The sequence below is a fragment of the Trypanosoma brucei genome, chromosome 1 (assembly GCF_000002445.2).
Source record: "Trypanosoma brucei brucei TREU927 chromosome 1, complete sequence".
NCBI classification, from domain to species: domain Eukaryota; phylum Euglenozoa; class Kinetoplastea; order Trypanosomatida; family Trypanosomatidae; genus Trypanosoma; species Trypanosoma brucei.
Genome location: NC_008409.1, coordinates 102,047 through 120,499, shown reverse-complemented (window position 1 = coordinate 120,499; position 18,453 = coordinate 102,047). Strand labels below are relative to the sequence as shown.

Sequence of the window (18,453 nt, the reverse complement as noted above, 5' to 3'; positions counted from 1 at the left end):
AAAATAGTGATGGATGAAAACCTGAATATTAATACTGACAATAATAATGGTAATAAAAATGATAGTAATAAAAAATAAATAGATTAATTAATTAAATTACATTCCTTCAGTGCATTGCACTTATGCAGGGAGTATGAGTCGTAAAAACCTTTCTCATGGTTAATTGTGAGTTCATAGCAAACAAATTGGTAATGATGCGCCATGAAATGTTTAATCAACGAATCTTACATTCCACTTATAATACGATGCAAACCGAACAAACATCAGTCACAAAAGCGATTTGTTTAAAAATGATATATATATATATATATTTTTTTTTTTGCGAGCGTGTAGAAGCAAATAAATACAACACTGTGCGCAGAGGATGAAGGGTACAAACAAATGAAACAACGATAAAAAAATTATTTACAAGATTAAAAGAAAGTGCCGTTTGAATAAAGAGAAATTAAACAAGAGGTGGTGACAAATCGTATGCTTTTAATATACTTACTGCAGATATTTAGTTTGTAACGATTAGTATTATATAAACAGCAACACATGTGATGAAACTCAGGAATATATCAACTAAACCTCAGATTGTTCGACAGACAAGCAAAAAAAAAAAGAAAAGAAGAATAATATGAAAAAAAAAAATCTGGTGTTAATGTCGCACAACATATTTCAACAGTTGATTCACACTACAAATTTCTCATAAACATACGATTTAAATCACCACTTGTACATTCCCTTCCGTGTATCGTTGTTTTGACTTCAAACAGCTTACAAGTATAATCTGCTGATGCCATCTTTACATAATAAAATGAAACTATTAAAGTTTATCACAGTCCGCAAATTACGGGTTTTAGGTTGCAGTCGTCGGCTGTTCTTCCCTCTGCATAATGGTCTCTCATTAACATACGAATATCTCTCAACAAACATATTCACATTACAGAGATTAGGTGATGAATGATTTGAGTCAACTCCTTCCACTTGTAACTTCATCACGGCATGGTTGCGGCTCACAACAGAAGGAAGGGTGTTTTTACTCTTAGGTTGAATGATACCTGCAGTTCCAACATAATTCGATATATATATATATATTCTTTATTTCTACTTTCTGCACTTCTCCACTTTCGTGTTGCCCATACAAATATCTCTTTACCCGATGGTGAATGAGATGTGGTGTGCTGTTTGGAAACTGAACTACATTTTTAGCTGAGAGTGGAAAAGCTGAGAAAGTGTTTTGGTTTGAAGAGTGAGTCAGTTGAAGCATTCAGCATTTGATTAACTCATAAAACATATAATTTATATTTAACCTTCCAATACCATCGCTCGAGCAGAGCAGTTTCTTGTCATAAAGACATTAACCACATGCTAAAATTTTCCACGCCACCAAACCACACTTATATAAACTCGCAAAAATAAATAAATAAGAAATAAGCGGTTGCATATATCATACCACCTCCTGCAATGCAAACCGAAAATAGTGCGTCGCGGGAGTGAGCTTGAAATTAGTAAACGAAAAGATTCCTGTATCATAACAGTCTTTCACTGCTTTTTGAATTATTTCAATCTCCAACTAAACATCATGTAAAACACCTTAAAGCCACTCCACTTTCCAATATATAAAAATCCCACCAATGTTACTTTCATGTGCCATCGCGGTGCGTCCTCATGCTTCTAATTTCAGTAGTCATTCACTTCCCAAGTTCCGTAAGCATTTACTGCTAATAATGTAATCAAAACAATTTGGGGATATGATATTCAAATGACAGTTGTTCTTCGAACTCACATGCATCTTGCTTCAGATGCAGCGCTTCTTTTCGTCTCTTTTTTTTCTCAAATAAATACATAATATTTGATATTTTACTATTTCGAATCGGTGTGGATTTGTGTAACTTAAATGTGCGGCTGTCTGTAACTTATCAGTTAACAGCAGTGTCTAATTAATTTAAGTGTGTGAGGAGGAAATCCCTTTCTTGTTGTTGTCAAATAAAAAGTAAATATGAAGAAATACATAATTTACCCCAGCAGTGTTTTCTGGAAAGTCATAAACATATACGGATACGGTGAGAAAAGGAAAATAAAATGAATGAAAGGATCTGCTCTCGCCTTCAGTTCTTCTGAGGCATCATGTTGTAAGAAAGAAAATAATATTTCCCAAAACCAGTGAAATGTTTAATACACTTTCCCATGCACATGTAGCACAAATGTTAATGGGTTAAGGCGGTACACAACCCTTTGCTGCGCAAGGGAATTCAGATTGTATGACATCTTCACAAAAGTTTGGCCCAAATAATTCTGAAAGGAAATGTAATAAAATAAATTATGTTATTAAAAAACCAAACAAATACAACAAGTTATAATATAATATTTTAATGAAACGAGAATATTCAATCGCACTGTTTGAGAATGTAGATATACCAGTGGCAAGTGTAAAAAAGAATCACGAGACACGTGATGTGTTGTATTATCCTCTTCCTGTGTAGCAAATTGGTGGTTAAGATGCTGCTCTGATATAATTTATTGTAAAGTCACTCTGTCATTTCTTTCAGTAAAGCAAATAATAATAAGAATAATGAAATATATTCACTATACTTTAATGGTATATAAACTTCACCTCCTCATATCATTGAAAGGTATACAGTACTGCAGAATGTTGAGTGCTTTTACTTTTCAGGTGTGGCTATGAGTAAAAATTAAATGTGAATGTTGTGTTTCATGTAATAACAATAAGAACGATAGAAATAGTAATAATAATTCAATATATATGTGTGTGGATGTGTAGTCATAAAGTTAGAATGGCATACAATATAATGATATGTTCATTTGGTATAGTTGTAATATGAACGAGAATAATACAATAATTACTACGCTTACAACTAAAATCAAAATTTCCATTGAGAAAAAAGCTTGTCACATACACGCACACGCACCTTCCTAACTGTTCTTTATTCTTCACAATATATGATTGGTATGACTTACTAATTTGTTAAACGCTTACATGACTGTAATGAGATCTTCGTATTTCTCGTATTTAAGATAGTGTAACATACAATATCATCCGTATGAATTGTTACTGGTATCTGTTTGAGTAATAGTGCCTACAGTGAGCGAACCACTCAAACTGGCTGTTAAATTTAATAACGTATTCTCAGCAATAAGTTGCTAAATTATACAAAGTGAAGCAATGGATCAAATATTAACGGATATGTACTCTCCTTTTTCTCAGTTCACAAGAAACATCAGACCAGCCATACACGTTGTCTAGGTCAACCCAAGAAAGACATGGCAATTCCAAAAGACTCCTGAATCCTTCTGTAGGCCTTCTGACATCATGTCTCTGACGGAGATGCAATTTTTTAATTGATTTTATCCTCCCAAGTGGTGTAATATCATTAAGCTCCACACAATAAGAAAGATTGAGCTCCTCAATGGTATGGGGTGGTTGAATTTCCCTGAGATCTTCATCTGTAATAAGAGAACAAATCAAGTTAAGAATGCGCAACTGTGGAAGAGTGAAAAGTGCACTAAACCCCTGCGTTAGCTCGTCGCATCCTCCTATATGCAACTCCTCCAGTGTCTTGATATTAGCAAGACATGAAGCATCGGTCATATCACACAATTCAAGGTTGAGTGTGACGAGGTATTTGCATCTGCTGATATAGTATCCACCGTCACGCGTCGTAGCTCTGGTGAATTCCAAGTTGAGCACACGAAGTCGTGGTAATTCGCTTAGTGCTTCCCAGCCTGAAGTTATGTAGTAACATCCTCCCAGATTCAATTCCTCCAGTGCCGTAAGATTTGATATATGAGATATGTCTGTTAGTTTCCAACTGGAGTCTAGGTTAAGTGACGTAATTGATCGAGACAGACAAATACAATAAAGTGTGCTATCGCTAATGCGAGATAAACCGAGATCCAGCGATTTAAGCCGTGGCAGTTTCCCAAGTGTCCCGACTCCTTCCGGGGGTTTACGGTAATCCCGCAATGACAATTCCTCAAGGGACGTGATGTTGGAGAGGGGTGTTATATCTGTCAACTCCTCGCCCACTTCAATATGAAGCCTCACGAGAGATTTGCTCGTCCCAATAGATTCAACAGATATATCACTACCTCTCACATTTCGCAGATGGTGAAAACGCAACCGTGGGAGTGTACCAAGGGCATTCAGTCCCTTGAGGCCGTCTGAACAGCTCGTAACTATCAGCTCCTCCAGTGATTGAATTTTATACACCACCGTAACATCTGACAACTTCTCACACTGGAAGAACTTTAGTTTCACCAGCTTTTTGCAACTGCTGAGGCAAGCTATATCTTTAGCGGTGATTTTAGTATCAGATAGAATTGCCACACGTAGTAGAGGCAGCTTTCCGAGCGACTCCCAGCCTTTTCGTATTCCATTGCAGCAGTTAACATTCAGCTCCTCCAGTGTCAATAAGGAAGATAATACTGATATATCAGTTACCCATTTGCAATGTGATAAGTTGAGTGATCGCAGCGATTTTGATTCGGAAATATTTTTAGTTACATCACCATTGATATCCGTATATTTCAGATTCAGTACTCGAAGGCGCGGTAGACAGGAAAATGACGGTATACAACATACTTTCCGTGCATGATCGAGTACCAATTCCTCCAACGTCGCAACGTTAGACAGAGCTTTCACAGATATGCGCCCTCTTGACCTCTCAAGATTCAGTTTCACAAGTGACTTACTATTCCCAAGGATGGAACATTGTTGCGCATATCCGTCTCCCATGTAACATTCCTTCATGCTTAGGATACGTGCCTTGGGAAGCGTTCCAAGAGTTTCAATACCTTTTCTGATGTTATGGCAACAATCAAGGTTCAACTCCTCAAGCATGGTAATTTTAGAAAGTGCTGTGACGTCTGTTATATCTTTGCAAAACGCAAGGTTGAGTGTATTCAAAGACTTGCACTCGCTAACGTGCCGTACGTTTTCATCATTAGTGCGTGTATTCGACAGTGTGGCTACACGCAGTTGGTGAAGTGTACCAAATACATTCCAGCCGGATGTTACATTACAGCAGTTGTCAATGTTGAGTTCCTCCAATGCTGTAAGGGAAGCTATTGCAGAAATAGATGTTATTTTCTTGCAATTCGAAAGATTTAATGATACAAGTGGGCTTGAGCATGTGCAGATATTCTCAAGGGAATTATCATCAACTTGTGTCCGTCCCAAATCCAGTACACGAAGCTGCGGTAGCCTGCCCAGTGTTCCCATTCCAGAGGTTACTTTGTCACAGTAGTGGAGATTCAGTTCCTCAAGTGTAACAAGGTTCGAGAGGGGCGCGACATCACCAAACCCTTTGCAGTTCTCAAGACTGAGCCTTACAAATGAGTTACCATTCCCTAGTGAAACAATAACTGAGTCTTCCAACTGTACACCCTTTATGTTCAACACACAAAGCCGTGGCAACTCTCCAAGAACGCTCAGCCCTTTTCTGATGTTTGAACAACTATCAAGATTCAACTCCTCAAGCGTAGTGATGTTAGAGAGAGCTGTAACATCAAGTAACTTATTGCAGAAAGAAAGATCAAGCGTAATAAGGTTTTTGCAGTTGCTGAAATGGGATATGTCTCTATCAGTAATATGTGTATTCGAGAGGATTGCCACATGTAGCTGCTGAAGTTTTTCAAGTGCTTCCCATCCTGCATTTATTCCAAAACAGTTGCTCAGATTCAGTTCATTCAATGCTTCGAGGCTTGAAATATGGGACACATTTGTCATTTTCCAACAATGGGAAAGGTTGAGGGACACCACTGTCTGCGATAGGCATAAACTTCTGAGAGACTCATTGTCGGTATTTGTGCCAGACAGGTCCAACATTTTAAGCTGTGGCAGGTTTCCAAGACATCCAATTCCTGCGTCAATACCCGTGCAGCCGTGAAGGCTTAGTTTTTCCAGAGTCAAAATGTTGGCGAGTGCTTCCACATTACTCAGTCCCGTGATACTCTCCATATTGAGCTGTAAAAGGGATTTTGAGGCACCAATACCAGTAAAGTCAAGGGACGAGATGTGTGCCTCCTTTATGTTAAGCACACGCAGGTATGGCAGTGTACCAAGGCAACCCACACCACTAATGATGTCAGCACATTTTTGAATATTCAGCTCCTCGAGTGTAACAATGCTGGATAAGAGTGTCATATCACCAAAGCCTGCGCAGTTATCAAGACTGACCTTTACAAGTGGTCCACCAGTCCCAACTGAATCGAGAGATGGCTCGCTCAGGTGCACATCCTTCATGTGCAATACACGGAGCTTTGGTAATGCCCACACAACGCCTATCCCCCGTGTTATTCGGCGACAACCGTTAAGGTTCAATTCCTCAATAGCAGTGGCATTGGAGAGTGGATTGATATCTGTCAGCTGAATACGATAAGAAATGTTCAGCCTTTCAAGAGACCCACAGTCACACAAATCCTTCAGACAATTATCTTCCACAGGAACACCACTCAAGTCAAGCATACGCAGTCGCAACAACATGCCAAGTGTTCCTATTCCCTTCGTTATGTGGCAATTGCTTAGATTCAACTCTTCCAGCGCTGCAAGTTGTGAAATTGGTGTCGCGTCTGTGATATTGTTGCATTTAGATATACACAGTTTGGACAGTTTAGCACATGCACTTATTTCCTCCACACAGCTGTCGTCAATATTTGTGGAATTTAACTCAAGACACTTCAGGTTAGTCAAGCGAGAGATTCCTCTGATATTTGTCAGTTGCATGGTATCAGTAATAGCCAACTCCTCCAATGTTCCAATATTGAATAAGTGACGACCGTCATTGTTGTCAATATTGTTGCTCCTGAGACAAAGCCTTTTCAACATTTGCAGTCTCTTCAAAGATATCATATTCACAAGTTTTCCACGCGGATATTCAATGCGTAACTCTTCTAACTGCTTTAGCTTACTGACTTGTCGTGAGTTAAATTTCCAACCCTTTGATAACGTGATGGTTAATTTCTTAGCTTGAATACGGCCACAGAGTGAGGAAAGAGCACCTTCATATAGTCCTTCGTCACTGAAGGCATTATCAGCAGCATTATATAATGTTACTCTATGTATGCATTCGGTGTCATCACACACACCACCTTGCCTTTCGCCACTCATAGCTGTGAGATTACTCATGAAACATTTAAGTGCCTTCACACTGCTTTCCAGCCGTGTCGTTTGTTTAATCAATTTCTCATGCTCATTCAGTAATGATATCACAGTTTCATCATTACCGGCGTCACGCGTCTCTTCGGTGATTGTAACGGTGGTGAGTTTATTTTGTTCAGTAGTTGATGGTTCCTTTAAAGCTTCTGACTGCTCAGGTGATGAGCTGCGCTGTCGCTTTCTTCCTTGGTTTCCTGACATTGTAGTTCCCGTTTCCGATTCCTTGAGGTGCTGAGTGTTGAGGAAATGCTTTTTCTTTTTTAATAATAGAGCTAAGCGATGAATCAAACGAGGGGGGGAAGTGTTATAAGGAAGTAATTGAGGTGCATGCCAAAATGTGTTATGGTCAGTAATCCTAACCTTCATTCAGCAGTCTTTGGGCACAAAAGAAATGATAAATGTAATGAGGTTTTTTGTATATATAAAGAAATCAATAAAGTGTGGCAAAAATATACTGTTTATTATTCTCAGTTGCTTACACGCTTAGCAGCCACAAGGGATTAATTTTATTCTCGTTGTTGTATTTATGAATTACTGACCCAGTGCCTGAAGCACGCAGCAACAGTAGTTTCTGACAGTAGTATCAGGAAGTCTCTACACTTCCTTAAACCGGAAGCTAACCTTCGCCTTCACGGCCTTCCCTCGCAGAGCAACTAGCATATAATTCTTATGCATTGATGTCGCAGCATGGAAAGTAAGGTGACACTTGCCTTCCCTTTCATTGGTTGCAATATTTTCCAAAAGCACGACACACACAACCACAAAGCTGTTAGAATAATCCCAATCCTCACTCTCTCCACGAGCCACCCATATATGGTAGTGGCCTGAAATTTCAATTAATGTCATTGCGTGAGCCCAAACGCAGTGACAAAACGGAAAGCGAAGACACATGGAAACACCTCCCGGATATGACACATAAGCTTTATTTACCTCGGCCGCAGAAACCAATTGAAACATCTACTGTGAAAACTGAAGGGACAACAGTAATTAGGGAGACATATGGGCACTACGGTTTCCGATTAACTGTGGACAGGCGGAAATGTGTTGATTGAGCGTCTTAGATAATCACCGTTACGGGTGGGGAAATTCCATTCCCAAACTTTGCGTCCCGGTCCCTTTTTCAGGTATTGAAATATCTCTATAAGAAGCTTGGCACTCGTGTTTGTGTATGCAGTGATTTGTGTTGTGTTTGCATGTTAAAGAAATACCAGTGGTACATTCGATTCGAAAACACATTTCAAAAGCCTTTTGGTCTTTGCTTAGCCTGGTGGCAGTAACCATGGTTCCTTTCATGAGTTCTGCAATGTTGAGGGAATGTTTTAGAATGTATTGCCATTTTTTTCGTTGTTGGTTTTGCTTAATGTAATATTTCCTCCACAAGTGGTGTACACGCGACTTCTGAAAGTGAAACCAGTTGGAGAAATAACAAGCGGAAGTGTGGCAAACAAAACACAGTTACCTTCATAATTGGAAAAGGACGAAGTGAAGCGGGTTCCCACAAGTGTTGTGTAACCCCAACGGAAGGAAAAAGGAAAAGGGAACATTATGGCGCCATTGAGTATTAATATGCAGCGACTTTTGCTTGACTTTGTTGGTGTTGGTGAGCGTGCGTGCCTCAGTGGTGGAAGCTCATAAGTTTATGTGAAGAATTTCTCAGCCTTTTGTTTGTCCGACAGATTTACTGTTTGATATCTCGCACGGTTGGAAATACGCATTCCTCAACAGGGGAAGTGAAACGGATAACTGTAAGAGGGGATGAGGGAACGCAAGTGCAGTGCAGTGCAGGTTCCACGGTGGAAAAAAGAAAAAGCATCAGGGCAAATATCAGGGACACCGCTTCACTCACATGGACGGAGCCGTCGGGTCATTTTCCAATGAAGGGATGGGAATATTGGAGCAACTATGGAGCATGTAATTTTTTTTGAGGAAAGAAACAAAACAGCTCTTGTCATCCTACAAACAGGAGCCCCCTCTTTTCATACAACCCAAGAGGGAGAGAAAAACAAAGGGAGTATTATTTTCTTTGTTTTGCACACAAATGCACTACTCTGACATTCTGGCTATACTTCATAGAAGTGACAGCAACAATGTACAGAAAAATAAAATAAAAATGACGTTTAAAGAAAAACATATGCCCACGCTTCGTTACCGTATGTAAAATCCCGTACTGATGGCCATGGTGTCGACGATACCGTTGATTGGCCGTCTTTTACCAACTCCTCGGTTCGAAAAGGTTAAGTGCGGGGAATGACGGCTCCAACAAGCGGTAAAAACTTATTGACATTAAAATGACCTAATTTCTGGTGGCCCACTCCCCTCTACAAATCACAACGCATGTGACATTATATAAGCTGCGTGCGTAAGCAGCGCTCAGTAATATTATGCATTTGTCCATTCGGCGCTGTCAGAAATTGTGCAGCCCCTTCGGAAGGAATGATGCAAGAAACACAGCTGTAGTTCCTGTGCGAGGTGGACGGCAGCGAAGGGACTCTTGCTCGCTATTGTGAACAAATCACCAACAGTTTTCACCTCGTAGCAGTCATACCTCCCAATCAGTGAACGAATCAGACGGTGATGTGTTGCAACGGCATCAGGCGTCAGGTCAGGGTGTGCAGCCCACAACACAGTCCTGCTCTCAATGTCAGTAAATATTAGTGTCACAGGGTCCGTTGGCTCCTTCGGCGCGCTGTCGTTATCACGGGTGCCACGGAGAGGGAATGACGCAAGTAAGCTTAGACATATTGCGAGAGCCACAACGAATAAAGAGTCATCAACCACACCAGCAAGTTGTGAGGGGTTGAGGGCATTACCGTTGGGGACAGCGCACATCAACGACGGCGACATCGCATTCTGTAGTGTTGGTGCATCTGACCGTAGCGCACGTGCCATTGATCACACACACACACACAGACTTATATCCGTAGCACCGAAGTTTGTCACGCAGTCATCAGCGGCAACAACAACGTTGATTATGCAATCATAATGTTTGTACGGCCCATATAATGCATGTCATCAATGGTGATTACTGTTTGGTTGAAGAAAAAATCGAGCAGCAGGCCGGACGTTACCCTTTCCATGTTTTGCAGATTCTCTTGTATTAGTCTACCCGTGGCGAAACCCAGCACCGACAGCGGCGTCCACTTTTCCACCTCACGTACCGCCTCGTGGAACCGTTGCACAGTCTACGATGTCGTGTTGATGTCTGGCTAGCAAAGCAAACTTGTTGCGAACAAAAGGTGCTTGGCGCCGTCGCTACTGTTGAAGGCTTGCACAAACTCATTTTACAGCAGCGCAATGCCAGAGAACTGGACAAATACGCGCACCTTGTTGCGAGTACGTAGATGCTCTTCAGTTACCACAATGCCATCAACAGCAAGTCCAATGATAAAAGTGCTACCACTTTTCGAAAGATACTCTCCAACAGAGTCCCCTGCAGTCAACACAACGGTAGAGCTGAGGTTCAAGCCAAATGTGAGCAGTGTCTTTCTTAGCACATCAATGAAAGCGGACGCCTCACCGCCCCTTACAACGCGATTGGTGGAAGTCAGCACGAATGCTGGAGAGGGAGCTCGCTAACATGCATAGCTGCTGCTCCATTGTTGGGGACAAGTGGATCACATTCCTGCTGAAACTGTTCAGATGGGGGATTGGTGTCATAGGGTCAATGAATGTCAGACCGAGCACCGCTTTTGTCACGATGCCGAACACAGCAGCGACTATCCTTTCCCGTCGTAATGTGTTGAGCTCGTCGGAAACCTTCTGCATATCCGTAACAACCTTCTGAAGGAAGAAACTGTTCATCTCGCCAGCTTTCCCAGATGAGGTCGTGGTGGACACACCAGTTTCAAACTGTGTGGAACATCTCAGAAGCTCCTCGTGATCTTCCATATCAACGGTGAGGCCGGTGAGTGGTATCTATAGGAATGAGGGATCGATATAACACTGTAGGGAAGTTGTCATAATATGCCTGCCAACAAGCGGCTGCAGGCGGTAATTCTCAGCAATCTCCCTCATGTAGACGTCCTTCCTGCCACGGTTGCAGCGGCAAGTGGCATCATTTGCAGTGGTAAAGCTATCGCACTCACCTCCAAAATCACCGATCACTATGCCATCAACCACGTAACGGCGACTCAATGAAGGCTGTGCGATTTTTCATCCAGCCATGGCTACGCAGTGCCCGCGCCAACACCTCTCCAGTAATCCAGCCATTAATCGTCAGCTCCCCGTGCGCGTCACTCTTTAGAAAGTGATCTGCATCATTGAAGCCACTCCACTCCTTGTATTCAGTCAAGTAGTTCCTCATTTCAGTCTGAAAGCGTTTTACCGCGTCGATATAATCTTCCTTAGTGAGAGGATTTGACCCCGTCTGAATCACACGATGGGGAACAAACGGAACATTCGCTTCCTCCAATGTCTCCTTCCAGATGCTCACAATTGATTTCTGCAAGAAGATCGGAGTTAGCACGAACGTATCTTCCGTACGCGGATCAGACACCAACCTCACGAGATATTTTTTTGGCATCAGGCTTCATGGCGGCAAACATAATCACAGCCTGTGGATTTCCCCCAGCAAACTCATCCCATACGGCGTCGAATTCCTCAGGTGATCCACCTTGGCCACCCGCTTTGTCTTCCCCCGTGAAAACACAACAGAAACTGTACCCCATGCGCTATATGAAATCCACTGCCTGATTATATGCCTCACTACCTCCCGGGAGCCCATCAAGATACATGAAACCCTGCTTTAGCACATGTAAGTGACTCACTGCATAACGTACTGGGGTAATAAGTTCGCCAGTGGCCTCAAGGAGCAGGAAGTAAAAATGCGGCAGACATCCCTCATGCCCCATCGACACTCAGTTATGGGACCGAATCCAACAAGTTGGTTCCCTTCTAATGTATTGCACAGCTTGTTCGCGTCATCGCCATTTAGTGGCTTCAAGTAATCATTCAGAAACTGGACCGAATCGATGCCGTATGAGGGGGAGCGGGCAACTTCAACATTCACCCCGGGTGCCACCGTCCAGTTCCGAGCAACCAGGGAGGCATTGAAACCGGCATTCACGGCATTGATAACTTGTAGGTCCCATTTTCGACTGTATAACAGAGATATTGCCTTCACCGTAACTTTCCTACTGTCATCTGCGTTAACAAGAACACATATTTGATAAAGTTGAAGTAACACTAACAGCAACAGGAAAAGTGTTGGTGTCGTAAAGGTAATTGGGAGAGGTGGTGGAGCTTGCTGTGCTTCGTCAGCCGGCATACGCGTGCGATCATGAATGAAATTAATCGAGAAAGTTATCTTGTCTAGCAATGATGGATGGAAGAGGAGAGTTGTTAGTGATGGTATAGAAAGGTTGGTTGTACTGAAAGACAATGATAGTTCTCATTGATGCACAGATAGTTTGAACAAATGCATGGATAAAAACAAACGACAACACCTTTTGCTGCTTTAATCCATGTTTCTGGCAGTCGAGCAACCCAGCATATGCATAGACACCACCTGCCATTCAACTTAATTAAGACATATTTGCCGATCACTGCGATGGATGAGAGGTTTCTGCACTTCATTACTGAGATGTGCTACAACCACACCCAGTCAATCCGGCGCGCAACAGCTAACTACAACAGTACAATCAATGGCTTCCTCGCATCTTACCAAACATACGCATGCATTACAAGCTTTTCGCCGTATTAGAAGACCGGCACCTATCAGACGCCCTTCTATCCAAACATCTTTAAGATAATTCCATGGTCACCTGGTAACGTCTCGAGAGTCACATGACAGGAATAATCAGTTAACATTTATCACTGTGCACGGTTGTAAATGCATCAGCTGGTACAAACCTCTATCGACCGTCATGTCTGCGTAAAATGAGAGTGAAAAAAGAAGGCGTTCTTCCTGCTGAATTAACAAAATATTTCTCAATGAAATGCAATTCACAGTTAGCCGGTTCGGACTGCACACGCGCATCTGCTCATTTGTCCTCTAAAGGAAATGATTCATCCTGCCGTTACATCCAATCAACGCTACACCTTGCTCTTCCTTGTTGTGTGACCAGAGAATGGCTACTGTCATATGTATATATTTGAGACTGATATCTTTGCAACATTGTCTGACCCGTTTCCGCCATTATTTCTTGGCGATACACTGAGGTGTGTTTATGTGTGGTGTTCTCCATATTAAAAGATACTTCCATTTACTCTCACCACAGTGTTACAAACCAACATATTGACACACATGTATGCATACAAATACACAATTTCCTCCTTTCATGTGGTTCTGCTCATTGAGTTTGATGACGCTCACTAAGTGGAACATCGGGCCGCGCACAAAGTTCGTGATACTTTATGTACATCATGCTCATGGATTCCTAGAGCCGGTAACATGTTGGTAACGGTTAGACTCATATCAGAAGAGACCAAATACATACACAAACAAGTTTGATACAGTGCATAATGCGCTTCAACATTTTCTCCTTCTCTCCATTGTTGTGATGCAAAAGTGTGTGGAGGAAATGGGACCTCATAAGGAAGAAATTGATAAGCTCGAAGTAACTTATAATTGAGAGGAGTTGATGTCCGCCGGATTTCCATGAGTTGGAGACTATCGTTAACGCTTCTATATCCCTTTGTCGGATGCTCGGGGGTCCTGCATGCACACTGTTTCCGCCAAAGCATATCCGAACAAAAAGAGTCTAAACTAGTTTCCTATCGTTGACATGCATGCGCCCTTTGCTTTCGCATCGGTACAATGCTTTATGCCTTTTACATCCATTCCAATTTCAGACGTCAGTCGCCATCCTCTCCAGCTTGTACATGTAACGCATCATTTGCACTCTCCAACGCAGCATTCATACACGGAGAGAATTCATCCCCATTTTGTAAAAATTGGCCAATACAGTCTCACACATGATTTCTCTCAACCTTGTTTCCACACTTTCACTTCATACATTATCACATCCATAAGACGTGTTTATGACCATTGTGAACCCTTCCTCCAGTTTCTTTACATGCAGTTTCATCAGGGTCTCTTACCGCTACACGAAGCGGTTCATCATTAATCAAATCCAAATTCACCCGGAACACCACAACCGTCACAACTGCTATCGTCTCTGACTGCCTTCTAACACACTCGAGATCCATTCTCTTATCCAATGTTGCGATTCTCTCTGTATGACGGCAGTGCCTCCCGCACACGAAGAGAGAAAAGAGAGGCGTCAGTGGATATTAATGAGTATAAGTAAGGGAATATATTACGCAGCGACTATATGTGACCTCCGTTTTGACAACAAATACAGATAAAATGCATGTTGGTAAGGGTGGTGGACCTTCAATTTCCTTTCCCAAGTAACTGTTTCGGAATGCTAACTTCATATGAAAATGACTGCTTTACACCAAAAGTTTGATGCCCTTAATTGATATCTGTGGGTATGCAGCTTCACAATTTTCGCGCATGCATGAGTTTGTGTTCAAATAAAGCGAGCATAAAGCACTCATACATACTAAACCATTAAACCATCACAAAATGGATGTCAACCTAATAATAAGAATGGTAAAGATTGTCATCTTCCGAACAGTTTCTGCCCATCATCGTTTTTTCATACTCCCTCAAAAAGTAATGAACCCCCATACGCATCATACACATTATTATCTAGGAGCATTGGAAACAACTCCAGGCTAAGTGCTGTTTGGATCAACTTTTTCCTGCTTCTTAAATCATTCTTTAGTGTGTTGGTTAATACGAAAATATCAGCTGGGTTGTGCTCTTACATTCTGCATCAAATGGATTCAGATCAGCTCAATATATATTTTTCCTGTTTCGCATGTTTCCTGTAGACTATCATCCTCACTCGCAAGATCACGCGCATAACTGTATTTTGTTGCATACACCTGGAAGAGTGTCTTATAGCTTAACAAAAGGGTAAGCGAAGCTGTCAGGTTGAACATACACGAATGCAGATGTTTTGGTTTCACATAAGCCAACTATACTGAATACTGGTTGTTGGTTGCTCAAACCATGTCTCCATGTTCATACACCTTACAATGGGTTAACTCCTCAGTCACTTAATGGAGTTGACAGGTCTGATGTACGGCTGTTCAGTGAAAGCATGAAGTATCTGCATTCCTAATCTCTCCTTGAATTAAGTCTCGTAAATACAGTTTCCTTGATAAATGTTTCACCTGCATACAGTTTATGCGGCCACGGGAATTTAATAAGGAAGAATTGAACTCTCATTATTTGTTCCGCATTTGAAACGATTCCGCCATTCCCCTATGCTGAAGTTGTGAAGCAGCACTGTAATCATCATGATGTGACATTACTTGATACGCAGTATTGCCGCTTACTCACAATCACTTGTTGCAGACCCGTCTTCGTTATAATTTTTCTGATTCGTGACAACCGCAACATGGATTCAAAACAGCTTTACGGACAATTTTCGAAACTGTCTATGAGGAAACCGTAACATTTCCAAACAGAGCTGGCAAACCATGTTAACGTCAGAAAGGTAACCAGTTACCCCACATCTACTCAGAGTGAGGGGGAAGAGAAACTCTCAAAAGAAATCACTGTAATGTGCCAAATCCATCAAAATAATTGTACATTAACAGATGCTACTATCAAATGCACATCCCAACATAAACGATAAAAATACACAGCGGTCCTATCAGTCTAACGTAATCAAGGCGTTCTGTCACATGGCTATGATCCATGAGCTTTCATGCTTCAAATAATAAAGGAGACATTGCGTTGTGCTCAGTTTGCATGCACGCGAAGGGATGCAGTAAGGCAGTCCGACACTCTTCACACAAAAAAAGACTATGTGGGTCACCAGGTCTGTTCAACAGTTTAATTCTTTGGGTTAACCTTCAGACTCCATTGCTATTCAGGAGAATCTACGAAATGGTGAGCTTTCTGCACCATCCATAATCCCCGATATTCCAGTTGAGAGCAGCTATCAAGTAGAGGGTGGGATGCCGGCCAGCTCCTCATTTTCGTACGTTTGCCGGCTGCACATGGTCGTGAGGTTCCTTCGGTCCAGTAGCTTTAAGAGTCTTAGTAAGAATTGTCTGGACATTGTAAAGGAACAGAGTCACTTTGCTGGCGCGTTTGTTAGCTCCATTTCGCATTTATATTTTGTATACGGAGCACGCGAGTATATGAGAAATAAAGTACAGGCACCCTACTTTCAACTATTCGCAGGATCCACCACCCTTCCAACCATGCATCCAACTCAGGCTTTTAGTCACCACAGACCTCGCTGATATAATGCCTTCAGACTTCTGCACACGTCAGCATCACTCTGTTTCATTGCGCTCTTTCCTTTCGTTTGGAAAAGCCTCTGAAGGCAGTGACGGGCCCATAACAGTCATGTCTGATCTGTTGCAACAGTTCCTCCTGCGCTGCGATGGCCATAACACACATGTCATATGCCGTAGGTTTTAGCGGATGGCTGCTCGGGAGTCTTGGCACCGCCTCCCTGCCTTTTTTACTCCGCCATTCCTCCCGCTGTGCCTTTCACCCCTTTTCTGACATTAACTGCGTTCATATGCAAGCCGCCACTCCACACTTGAAGTTGTCCAGTTTCTGAGGATTCGTTGCGGTGGTGACATGCTTCCAAGCGCCGGATAATATTCCTTCCGTCGTGTCACCTGCCGCGTATCCAACATTCGAGCGTTTGAGCTGCGTGTATTTGGTTACTTTTACATGGACTTTCTGATTCGGTGTGGTTGTGGCCTATTGATGGTTTTTTTTTTGGCTGGCATCCCGCAACCTTCTGTTACGAATTCGTCGGTGCTGCCGGTTGTTGTTTTACGGACAGAGTTTCCAGACAGTGTTTCTGAACGGAATTGTACGCCATTCATATTCGTTGCTCTGACATCGTTATCATATTTAGTGGTCTCTTTTCTTACATTTCCCCACATTTCACAAACATATCGCGATACCTCCCCTTGCCCGCTCACCTGTCGCGGTCCATCCACCTTGCCAGTTGGTAATTGTGGTTTCAGCGCCACAACCCACGCATTGTTCCGCTTTTTCTCCCCAACGTTTTTGCTCTGGGGGTGACGGTAGCGCTTGGCGTTTCAACGCATTTCGGGAGGTTGCAGCAAAACAAAAAAAAAGAATCGCGACGTCTACATCATATTCTGCCGTCACGGCTCTATGGGAGGCATCCTTTACTCTAAACTCAACTGGTGGTTTCTCTGCATTCCACAAAATCAATGCAACTGATGCGCAGCTGCTCTATTTTAACAGTGCCGCGCCGCTCCTCCTTTGCCGCTCTGTTTCCACCATTCTGTGGAATTGGTGGGGAGGGGGGCGGGGCGGGTGCGTGACAAGTGCCTTTCACATTTGGAGTCGGGCATCATGTTTGTTAAATACGCATTAAATGATACCTAAAGTTAGTGGTGTGACAATGATTGCTGTTGTGTATTTGTATGTACTTAAAGGACACTAGCAGCTGGGCTGTAAGTGGTTACGTGTTGTTTCCTCTTTGTGAGTTTGGAGTCAGCTGGGCAGCAAATATTCGACGCGTAGATATCACCTGTGTGTGTTGATACTCTTAGTTCTTGGCTAGCAGTTTGTTGAAACGGCACGTGAAGGAATGCGTTTTCTTTTTTAATAGCAAATACATTGCTTTGCAAAGGTCTCATATGCGGAGTGTTTCGTCAAGTGACTTTAACTGTGGGATTGAAGCCGCTGATATCGTTTCTCGTGTTGTGTGCAGTTGAAGAGCCATTGTTTTTTCTTGCACAGTGACAGACGCTCATTTGTGGGAAGGGTTGCGTTGTTAACTTCTTTGTTCGTTCTTTTTTGAAGGATGTCTGGACCCTGTTGGTGAGGTCTTGATTATTTTCATCCTGTTTTCTTCTGCAAGCATAACTGCTCAATGAAATAGGAAACAAGAATGATATTTTGCCATGGTACAATTGCGAAATATAGAAATAAGGAAGACGGTGAGTAAAAATACGAGTTAGTTTCTTGTTATAACTTTCACAAAAAAAAGTATCATTTATAAACATGGATAAAAGTAGATAGAGTCAGAAGAAGTGTTGAAAGTGAAATAACGACGATTGTGCCTTAGTAGATGCTTCATAATATATTCCTACGATTCAAAAAGCTAGTTATCCGCTACAACCCCTGTATTCTTCTTTTTATTTTTTGTTTGCGCAAAAAGGAAAAAAAAGGCGAATGACTTCCCTTGTAGAACAAGAATGCTTAAAATCTGAGACACGTTAATACCGCATTCCGAGTCAAGGGACTGTCGATTACATTTCATCATTTC

The 18,453-nt window shown here is 42.1% G+C and overlaps 5 protein-coding genes and 1 pseudogene across 5 annotated transcripts, besides 3 other annotated features; 2 read left to right on the top strand and 4 right to left on the bottom strand.

Moving 5' to 3' along the window:
* Nucleotides 1–3,181: 3,181 nt before the first annotated feature.
* TB927.1.290 (leucine-rich repeat protein (LRRP), putative) lies at nt 3,182–7,528 on the bottom strand (the record flags this gene model as incomplete). Its single annotated transcript, XM_841305.1, has 1 exon — nt 3,182–7,528. One exon carries the CDS (start codon nt 7,526–7,528, stop codon nt 3,182–3,184), a length of 4,347 nt encoding a protein of 1,448 aa, XP_846398.1.
* Nucleotides 7,529–7,756: 228 nt separating this feature from the next.
* TB927.1.280 (hypothetical protein, conserved) lies at nt 7,757–8,119 on the bottom strand (the record flags this gene model as incomplete). Its single annotated transcript, XM_841304.1, has 1 exon — nt 7,757–8,119. The coding sequence occupies one exon, from the start codon at nt 8,117–8,119 to the stop codon at nt 7,757–7,759; it is 363 nt and encodes a 120-aa protein (XP_846397.1).
* Nucleotides 8,120–8,149: 30 nt separating this feature from the next.
* Nucleotides 8,150–8,155: a repeat region (inverted telomeric repeat hexamer CCCTAA).
* Nucleotides 8,156–9,565: 1,410 nt separating this feature from the next.
* Nucleotides 9,566–12,442, bottom strand: TB927.1.275 (annotated as a pseudogene).
* Nucleotides 9,566–12,442: a sequence feature.
* A 1,032-nt stretch (nt 12,443–13,474) lies between these two features.
* Nucleotides 13,475–13,846, bottom strand: TB927.1.270 (hypothetical protein; the record flags this gene model as incomplete). Its single annotated transcript, XM_841303.1, has 1 exon — nt 13,475–13,846. One exon carries the CDS (start codon nt 13,844–13,846, stop codon nt 13,475–13,477), a length of 372 nt encoding a protein of 123 aa, XP_846396.1.
* An 80-nt stretch (nt 13,847–13,926) lies between these two features.
* TB927.1.260 (hypothetical protein, unlikely) lies at nt 13,927–14,229 on the top strand (the record flags this gene model as incomplete). Its single annotated transcript, XM_841302.1, has 1 exon — nt 13,927–14,229. One exon carries the CDS (start codon nt 13,927–13,929, stop codon nt 14,227–14,229), a length of 303 nt encoding a protein of 100 aa, XP_846395.1.
* A 2,681-nt stretch (nt 14,230–16,910) lies between these two features.
* On the top strand, nt 16,911–17,234 carry TB927.1.250 (hypothetical protein, unlikely; the record flags this gene model as incomplete). Its single annotated transcript, XM_841301.1, has 1 exon — nt 16,911–17,234. One exon carries the CDS (start codon nt 16,911–16,913, stop codon nt 17,232–17,234), a length of 324 nt encoding a protein of 107 aa, XP_846394.1.
* Nucleotides 17,175–17,180: a sequence feature (GPI-Anchor Signal predicted for Tb927.1.250 by DGPI v2.04 with cleavage site probability 0.30960003 near 89).
* Nucleotides 17,235–18,453: the final 1,219 nt, after the last annotated feature.